The following is a 10,213-nucleotide window of genomic DNA, read 5'->3' as shown; positions in this document are numbered from 1 at the left end:
AGACACACACACAATATGACGGCTGACCAGCGACCGGCTCTGAGACACACAATATGGTGGCAGCTGCCCTTCCCATACTATGTGAAGTCACCTGCAAGTACCGTTTAAAGGTCCTTGTGAACTGACCTCTGTTTTAATACTATAGTTATATATTGAATTATATGTAGAGTGTAATGTGAGCATATGCATTGCATTTTACTGTATCATTTGTTATGCACGTTGCGTTGTGTTATAATATTGTATGTTATACTGTGCAAAAAAGTTGCAAGAATACATTATGCAAAAAAAGTGCAGATGCTGGAAATCTAAAACAAAAATAGAAAATACTGGAAACACACAGCAGGTCAGTCAACATAGGTAGAAAGAACAGATTACTTCATAGCTTAAGTATAGACTCTTCGATAGAACTGGCTATTACTGATGAAGGAAATAACAACAGAAAATGCTGGAAAAACTCAGCAAGTCAGGCAACATCCGTGGAGAGAAATTTGAGTTGACGTTTCGGGTTTGACCCTTCTTCAAAACTGGAGAGAAAAGGAACTAGATCGAAGGCAGGGCTGCGATCGGACAAAAGAATAAAAGAACCAAAAGAAGTAAAAGAGATTAGAAGCTAGACGAGATGGTAATAGGCTGTGATTAGGTGTAAAGTGTACTGGCAGGGCAAAAGATAGCTGCCAGGTGTGAGAGAGAAACAAAAGGAAAGGGGGGGGGGAAAGGAAAGGAGTGGAAAAATATAAGTGAAAATGAAATAGGGGCCGAGGTTATGATCTGAAATTGTTGAACTCGATATTGAGACCGGAAGGCTGCAGAGTGCCTAATCGGAAGATGAGGTGCTGTTCCTCGAGTTTACGTTGAGCTTCCGTGGAACAGTACAAGAGGCCAAGGACGGTGAGGTCCGAGTGGGAATGGAGCGGTGAATTGAAATGACAGGCGACCGGAAGCTCGGGGTCACCCTTACGGACTGAACGGAGGTGTTCCGCAAAGCGGTCACCCAATCTGCGTTTGGTCTCCCCAATGTAGAGGATGCGGTCTCCTCTACATTGGGGAGACCAAACGCAGATTGGGTGACCGCTTTGCGGAACACCTCCGTTCAGTCCGTAAGGGTGACCCCGAGCTTCCGGTCGCCTGTCATTTCAATTCACCGCTCCATTCCCACTCGGACCTCACCGTCCTTGGCCTCTTGTACTGTTCCACGGAAGCTCAACGTAAACTCGAGGAACAGCACCTCATCTTCCGATTAGGCACTCTGCAGCCTTCCGGTCTCAATATCGAGTTCAACAATTTCAGATCATAACCTCGGCCCCTATTTCATTTTCACTTATATTTTTCCACTCCTTTCCTTTCCCCCCCCCCTTTCCTTTTGTTTCTCTCTCACACCTGGCAGCTATCTTTTGCCCTGCCAGTACACTTTACACCTAATCACAGCCTATTACCATCTCGTCTAGCTTCTAATCTCTTTTACTTCTTTTGGTTCTTTTATTCTTTTGTCCGATCGCAGCCCTGCCTTCGATCTAGTTCCTTTTCTCTCCAGTTTTGAAGAAGGGTCAAACCCGAAACGTCAACTCAAATTTCTCTCCACGGATGTTGCCTGACTTGCTGAGTTTTTCCAGCATTTTCTGTTGTTATTTCGGATTTCCAACATCTGCAGTATTTTGCTACCATTACTGATGAAGGGTCGTTACCTGACGCTAACTTGTCTATTCTCGCCACAGATGCTGGCTTACTTGCTGAATGCTTCTGGCATTTTTGGTTTTTGTTGTAAAATCCAGTATCTTTACTCAGAAGATTGATTTTATAAATTTACTTCTCTGGCTATATATAAAGATTATGCCAATTGGCAGTTTGGAAAAGTCATTATGAGGATTTGAAAACCATTTTTTTCAAGAGGAGTAGACATTTTTTCTGTTAAAAAAATAAATATTAAAATTGTATTTATATCTACTGACAAATCAGAGAATGGATAGGGAATCTAATTTATATTATTGTCACTTTACAAAGCCAACTTATCAGCATTCTATTATGGGGGGAAACAAAATTGATATTCCATGAATATACCACGTGTATGAAATATAAATCTATTATGCTTGAACATTTTATATAATTGTGCAGAAAAGTAAAGTTCTATTACATTTATATATTATTAAAAATCGTATATAGGGCATGCACTTCCTGTCTACAAACCTCATAACTTTTGGTCACACATTTGTGTCAACATTTACCATTCCAATTCCCTATGTCAACTGTCACAGTGTTGTTGGTGGTTCTGGCCACAGGGTGGATGTGTCAGATGATTTTCTTTCCCAACTCAATCACCATCTTGTATATAAAATTATTTAAATCCATCAATTGACCATAGACAATGCCATGGTAATTTACTAGTGGTTTATGAAGAACACATTGTGTGTTAATGGTCTATGGATAATATGGCAATTGGCAAAGAACTGCAGTGGTCTTAAGTTACTTAACCTAAACACAAATTCTTCAATCTTATATTCCTTATGAATCTCGTAGGGAAATTGAACTTTATAGAGAATTTCTATTACAGGTCCTATCAAGTAAGTCTGAAGAACAGTCAATTAAAGCAATTGGTTGGAGGTTGAGATGGGAGTTCAGGAGAAATGTTTTCACCCAGAGGGTGGTGGGGGTCTGGAACTCACTGCCTGAAAGGGTGGTAGAGGCAGAAACCCTCATCACATTTAAAAAGTACTTGGATATGCACTTGAAGTGCCAAAACCTACAAGGCTACGGACCAAGTGCTGGAAAGTGGGATTAGGGTGAATAGCTCTTTGTCGGCCGGCACGGACAAGATGGGCCAAATAGCCTCCTTCTGTGCTGTAAATTTCTATGATTCTATGAATACCTTGTAGGCTTTTTTTTAGCATCTGTCGGGTAACACTGTCACTGGACAGAAATAAAAAATATTAAAGCAAGTGCCCTTCTAGGGCACCACAAATATAACAAACAAACAATAATTAAATGATAATGTTATTGTGAGCATCTACAAGATGCACTGCAGCAACTCGCCAAGGCTTCTTCGGCAGCACCTCCCAAACCCTTGACCTCTTCCACCTAGAAGGACAAGGGCAGCAGACGCATGGGAACACCACCACCTCCAAGTTCTCCTCCAAGTCATACACCATCCTGATTTGGAAGTATATCGCCGTTCCTTCATCGTCACTGGGTCAAAATCCTGGAACTCCCTCCCTAACACCACTGTGGCCCTCCCTCTCTTCCGTGGCCATGTTCGCGCCCGGGTGGCCCTAGAGCTGGAGCACGCGGTGTCCGCCGGCGCGCTGGATCACTTTCGTGACCGGTGGGCGCCGCGGGGACTGGAGTGCTTAATTGGGCTGGAGAACCAAATTTTAATTTGATTATTAAGGTTTATTTGAAGTTTTATTGGTTTATTACAGTTTGATTGGTTTATTTACAGTTTTAATGGTTTATTTACAGTTTTTATGTGTCTAAATTTATGGTTTTACCAAAAGAGGAACACCACTGTGGGATTACCTTCACCACACGGACTGCAGCGGTTCAAGAAGGCAGCTCACCACCGCCACCGAGGGCACTTAGGGGTGGGCAATAAATGCTGGCCTCGCCAGAGACGCCCACATCCCGTGAATGAATAAGAAAAAATGATGCAACCTGTACCCTGCAGTGCCCACCGGTCGTGGATGCCGGAGGGAGCTGATAAACCCGGGGATCATTTTAAAAACCGATTGGATGCGGCAATGGGGAGACTTTGCAGCCATTCTGGATAACATGAGCTGCAGATGGGCCGAGTGGCCTTGCTCATGTGTAACTGAGACAGCCGAGCGGAGGTGGCGCTGTGGGGCGCCGCGACTATTTATTGTCGGCGAGTGAGCTCTTGGCCTGGCTGCCAGCGGGTTGTGAGGTGAAGGCGGCGAGCGTTTCACCAGTCAGGTCCTCCGTGAAGCGATAGCCGAGGGGACAGCGGGAGATCCAGCACCAGCGAGTCAGCAGCTTGGATTATATCAAATAAGGAGATGGTGAGTGGGGCGGCCCCCGTGAAGCGGAGGGAGGTCGCGGCCGGGCCGGGATCCCGCGTGTGAGGGCCGCAGGCTCCGGCCCGCATTGCTTCAGTCAGGCCGCGGGCTGGAGAGCATCACACTGCCGAGGCCGCACGCCGGCTAGTCAAGCGGGCCACCGGCTTTTAGTCTGGGCCCCGGAGCTGGAGCTGGAGTTGGAGCTGACCCGCACCGGTTTAGCGCTTCAGCAGTCGGTTGGTCTTGACCCACTTGGAAGCGGCGGCCGCAGGTTCAGGCCGGGGCCTGGGGGTGAATCCATGTGGGGAATTACACCGAATTTGCATGGGTAGACCTGGTCAGCTGCTGAATTCTAAACACCCTTCGCCACCCGCAGCATTTGAGACCTTTTGTCCAATGTTCTCGTCCACTTTTTGGCATTTCTCTGTACTTTCAATAACTTTAGGTCGCGTTTTGGAAAAATTATTTAGCCAAATCTTGTCTGGTTATTTAACTAGAAACCAAGTCTTAACTAGATACGGTTACGGGTGATGCCTCATTTAGAATGTTTTCAGCATCTTTGAACTCCTTTCTCTGCAAACGCGTGTTGCAAAGGGTTACGGGAGCTTATGGGATTCTGAGTTACAAAGAGACTGGTTTAACTGAACTTTTCATTCGAGGAAAATGGGTTATTTAGTGCCATTGTATCTGCGGGCCTTGAAGTTCTATATAGTTCTCAGGGTTTTAGAATGTACTGCTGTGAGTAGTACGATTGCAGTGCTAACCTTTTTGCAATTGTCATTTTCTGAATACAAAATCTGTGGTTTTTTCAACTGCATTTTGGAGATCTGGTTGAGTAACCAGTGCCTCAGCTCTTTGAGAACAGGATGGTTTGTGTCTGTTACATTTCCCGCACTTTTGCTCTCACCCCATCCCCTCCCTCCCAGAACCACGACAGGGTTCCCCTTGTCTTCACCTTTCACCCCACCAGCCTCCACATTCAACAGATCATCCTGTGCCATTTCTGCCACTTCCAGTGTGATCCCACCACCAAACACATCATCCGCTCCCCTCCCCTTTCAGCATCCCTCTGCGACACCCTGGTCCACTCCTCTATCGCCCACGGCACCTTCCCGTGCAAGCGCAGGAGATGCAACACCTCCCCTTTTACCTCCTCCCTTCCCACTGTCCAGGGCCCCAAACACTCCTTCCAGGTGAAACAGCGATTTACTTGTACTTACAATTTAGTATACTGTATTCGCTGCTCACGGTGCAGCCTCCTCTACATTGGGGAGACCAAACAGATTGGGTGACTGCTTTGCAGAACACTTCTGTTCAGTCCATAAGCGTGACCCCGAGTCGCCTGTCGCTTGAATTCTCCGCTCCACTCCCACTCAGTCCTCAGCCGCTTGCACTGTTGCAACGAAGCTTAGCATAAGCTCGAGGAACAACACCTCATCTTTCGATTAGGTACTTTATAGCCTTCTCGACTCAACACTGAGTTCAACGATTTCAGACCAGAACCGCGGCGCCCCCTGCCCGTGTCTTCTCACATGGTAGCTATTGATGATTCTGCCATCGCCATTCACACCTCATCTAGAGTCGTCTTTTGTTTCTTAACTTGTCCCATTACCTCTCTTTATGCCTTGCACCATCATCCCTTTTGTCAGTCAATCTTTCCAGCCTGTCAGACCTTCCCTTTGTTCTTTCATCCCCATCTCCCTGCCCCTACTTAAAAATCTCTCCTCTAACCTTTTCCAGTTCTGCCGAAGGGTCCTCGACCCGAAACGTTGACTCTGTTTCTCTCTCCACGGATGCTGCCTGACCTGCTGAGTGTTTCCAGCATTTTCTGTTGTTCCAGATTTCCAGCATCCGCAGTATTTAGCTATTGTATTAGTGGTTTATGGGGGAATAGTTTGACGCTTTAGGTCCATTAGTACAAAAGGTCAATTTTCTACTTTTCAGAGTAGAATGTAGAGATTGTACTTTGACTTGGTAAGCTACACAAGAAGCTGCCAGTATAGATAACTTGCATTATTCAGACTGACACTCCAGTGCAGTACCAAGGGAGTGCTGCACTGTCAGAGGTGCAGTCTTTCAGGTGAGATGTTAAGCCAAGGTCCTGTTGGCTCCCTCTAGTGTCCTGGCCAATATTTATATCTCAACCATATAGAGTACAGGCTGGGTGGAAGAACTTTTTCAAATGTGATAATGTGGGGGCGGAGGTAGAAAGTGTCCCAAGTGTATACTCCAGCATCCGCAGTATTCTGCTTTTGTCCCAAGTGTTTTGCTGGTTTGGAGGCTCAGCTGTCGCTTCTTTGGCTGCTGTTACAAGTTCACAGTTGCATAATCCACACTGCCTCCTGCGTGGCCTGCTTTCCCCACTGCGCAGCCCATTCAAATTTTTGCGCATGCTTGGCAACTTTCCCACTTTTTTTGGGATGCGCTGCCCCTTTAAGGGGCTGCGCGGCCAATTCACAATTGCAGAGAACTGCGCAGCTTAGAGGGAACGTTGATGCGCAGTATCTAGTGTGAAGGCCGGTGAGTGGCCTGCATGGGACCGTACAGATGACTGGTCATAAATATAAGATCATCACTAATAAATCCAATAAGGAATTCAGGAGAAACTTCTTTACCCAGAGAGTGGTTAGAGTATGGAACTCGCTACCACAGGGAGTAGTTGAGCTGAATACCAGAGATGTATTTAAGGGGAAGCTCTAAGCACATGGGGAGAAAGGATTCGAAGGAAATGCTGATCACATTAGATGAAGTAGGTTGGGAGGAGGCTCATGGAGCATTAACACTGGCCTAGACCAGTGGGGCTGAATGGCTGGTTTCTGTACTGTAAATTCTATTTAAAACTTAGACTGCCATAGGGAGTGCAGTCTTAGCTACAAACTCAGGATTTAATCATTCTTACACTTCATCACCTTCTCTGAAGAATTTTAGTTCTTCAGTGTACACAGAAGTCTGGTTGTGTTACAATACTGTTGACTGTTGTGTTCCTTTTCAATTTCTTAACGTGCTCTTTAATCAAGACTATTTAATATTGAGCTCCCATTCTAATAAACCCAACTCTCTCTCTCGCTTGCTTTTTATTGTAGACGGAACAAGACGTTAACCCAAAAGCCTATCCTCTCGCAGATGCTCAGCTGACAAAGACGATACTGGATCTTGTACAGCAAGCGGGGAACTATAAGCAACTTCGAAAGGGAGCCAATGAAGGTACCCTTATGTTTGGCTTTCTGGGCACGGTAATGGACATTAGGAGTCAGGTCACTTGTAATCTGCAAAAAAGTTTATTTTAAGTTGGAAGTGATCCCGCCAGCTCTTGATATCATAAGACAACTTGCATTTATCTAGCAACTTGTCCCAGAATGCCGTACAACCGATGAATTGCTTTTGATGTGGCAGCTGGTTTGTGCATAGCAAGGTCCTGCAAACAAGTTGAATGGCCTTTGATTTGTTTAGTGCTATTGGCTGACAGTAGATTGTTGACCAGGAGATGGGAGACATACACAGCAAATTTAAGTGATTCAGATCTGCTGCCTTCTGTGGAGTGTCAGAATGTAGGAGCGGGCAAGAGGTTAGGTGCAGGTCTGGCATGGTCAAAGAACAGAACTCAAGTCATTTGGTTTGGCAAAAGTAAATTCACACCTAAGATTGCTATCAAAATTGAAAGCAAGGTAGTCAGGGATGGATCATTGCAGGGGTGGGAGGTGACGCTGGGAGTAGTCCTTTGTCTGGGGGCGGGAGGTGACGCTGGGAGTAGTCCTTTGTCTGGGGGCGGGAGGTGACGCTGGGAGTAGTCCTTTGTCTGGGGGCGGGAGGTGACGCTGGGAGTAGTCCTTTGTCTGGGGGCGGGAGGTGACGCTGGGAGTAGTCCTTTGTCTGGGGGCGGGAGGTGACGCTGGGAGTAGTCCTTTGTCTGGGGGCGGGAGGTGACGCTGGGAGTAGTCCTTTGTCTGGGGGCGGGAGGTGACGCTGGGAGTAGTCCTTTGTCTGGGGGCGGGAGGTGACGCTGGGAGTAGTCCTTTGTCTGGGGGTGGGAGGTGACACTGGGAGTAGTCCTTCTCACCTCTCAAAGCAGAGGATGGAATTGAAGATGTATTTCTTTCTTTGCAGCCACCAAGACCTTGAACAGAGGAATTGCAGAGTTCATAGTGATGGCAGCAGATGCTGAACCGTTGGAGATTATTCTTCATTTACCTCTTCTCTGTGAAGACAAGAACGTGCCGTATGTTTTTGTCAGGTCCAAACAGGCTCTGGGCCGTGCCTGTGGTGTGTGTCGGCCAGTTATTGCATCCTCCGTCACCATAAAGGAAGGCTCACAGCTGAAGCCACAGATTCAGTCTGTTCAACAAGCAGTCGAGCGCCTCCTGGTTTGAATCGCCATGGCAGTCAGTGGGATATTCAATGGCTCAACAGGAAATGGCTTCCAACCGTCAGACATGTACATTCCACTTTTTTTTTCTTCTAACTGCTTTAGAACATTGTGGTAGGATTGCTCTAATGGTGCATTTGTAATGTACTTTAATTTCTTTAAATAAAGTGCTTATCCTGAACACTGCCTAAGGTTTATACCCCTGAAACTTGCCTTTCAAATGCTGGACTGCCACTTTATAGCAAAAGTCCTCACCTTCACTGACTTCAAGATGGTAGTTCAGTTTATTGGAGGCCAGCGTTCTAATCCAAAAGGTAAATCTTTATTCTTCCCTCAACTTAAACTTTTCTTACCCTGCCTTTGACTGACCTATTGAGCACAAACACTTCTGTAGTAAAATACTAGCTGTTGCTGACAGGCAGAGGGGGGGTCTGGCTGCTTGTGGGTTTCGACCCAATCCAATGGGTTAAGCCTCCAGCTGTTGGCACTAAATGCGAGCTGGCTGGCTGGAGTGGGAAATGACAAGGTGGGAAATGACAAGGTGGGTTGTTGTTGCTTTGCTAGTAGTACCAAACTCAAGTAGTTAATGTAGGTACCCCTGTGTACTTAGTTTGAGGATGCTATCTCTACAGTTGTGTAGCATTTCACACTTGTTTATCCAACTTGTGCTTCAGTGGTAGAGGTTGCAGGGAAGGAAGGTGCTGTCCAAGTAAAGTTGATGAGTTGCTGCAGTGCATTCTGTAGATTCTACTTGCTGCGGCGGGGCGGGGGGGGGGGGAAGGAAGGAAGGAAAGAAAGAGTCCAGTGGCAGGGAAACCAATGAGGTGAACTCATTCCTAGTGTCTAGCTTCTTGAATGTTGTTGCGACTGCACCCATCGAGGTGTATTCTTTCATACTTCTGACTTGAGCCTTGTAAATGATGAGTGGCTTTGAGGGGGTCCAGTTCAGCTTCTGTTCAAATAGTAACTCCTAAGTTGTCAGTGGTGGAGGACTCAATGATGGTGTTGAAGGTCAGGAGATTTCTGGGCTTTTTTCCAAAAGTGGTTAGGGGAATTGGCTAGAGACAGTAGGGATAAGGGGCAGGTACTCTAATTCAGGGGTCTGCTAGTATGTAATACTTTTTGCCCATATGAAATATGGTGGCACCACCCCACAGTGCAGATGCAGTATAGTGAGGTCATGGTAAAGTGGATGGTGATTGGCAGCCATCAACAGCAGTGCCATGTTTAATATAAAGTACCTAGTGCCAGGGATGGAGTCCAGAGCAATGAACTGTTCTACACCCTTTGGCTCCTGCAGTTGTGATGTAGCATTTGAGGACAGGGTGTGGATTACTGCAGAGAAATATGGCAACAGGGTTTTAACAATGAGACTGGAGCCTGATGGTGGCTTCATGCACTGGTGCTGCAATCTTGCTCCAGGAACTATCTCTCAGCCAAGGGAAATCCTTCCTGAGGCTGCTTAACGTCCAACTGTTGCCACGCTCCAGGAGCGCTGGATCATAGACAAAGGATGGATCCAGTCCTCAAATAGCAAAGACCAGTTGCATCTTGAGCAACTGGCTGGAGGGTGATTTCAAGCATTTGTCAGGGGGTGTTTGGGGCATTTAGGGTCATTGGTCATTTCTGGAGGGCAGTACAATTAATTGGTTTGATCTCGCTGCTATTCAAGCTGAATTGCAGGTTGTATTTAACTGGCTGACACAGGCATGATGCACCAAATAGCCTCCTGTGCTGTATTCTATGAAATGGTTGATTTTTTTAAACCAAAATGCAAGTTAAAAATAGAATAACCTGTATTTATATACTGCCTTTCACAGCCTCAAGATGTCCCAAAGCACTTACA

The 10,213-nt window shown here is 46.3% G+C and overlaps 1 protein-coding gene across 2 annotated transcripts; it reads left to right on the top strand.

The window, feature by feature from the left end:
- The first annotated feature begins 30 nt into the window (after nt 1-30).
- On the top strand, nt 31-8,548 carry LOC147110758 (NHP2-like protein 1). 2 transcript variants are annotated; one of them, XM_086001052.1, is made up of 3 exons: nt 31-110; nt 7,088-7,208; nt 8,109-8,548. In XM_086001052.1, the coding sequence occupies exons 1-3, from the start codon at nt 54-56 to the stop codon at nt 8,369-8,371; spliced, it is 441 nt and encodes a 146-aa protein (XP_085857178.1). In that variant the 5' UTR covers nt 31-53; the 3' UTR covers nt 8,372-8,548. The 2 variants fall into 2 exon arrangements, with proteins under 2 accessions (XP_085857178.1, XP_085857179.1); XM_086001053.1 differs by lacking the exon at nt 31-110 and adding an exon at nt 3,853-4,007.
- Nucleotides 8,549-10,213: the final 1,665 nt, after the last annotated feature.

Source organism: Somniosus microcephalus, chromosome 11, assembly GCF_052327205.1.
Source record: "Somniosus microcephalus isolate GS21.2 chromosome 11, FLI_Smic_1.0, whole genome shotgun sequence".
Classification (NCBI taxonomy): domain Eukaryota; kingdom Metazoa; phylum Chordata; class Chondrichthyes; order Squaliformes; family Somniosidae; genus Somniosus; species Somniosus microcephalus.
Note: the sequence above shows the minus strand (reverse complement) of the source record. Positions and strands in the feature narration are given on the sequence as shown.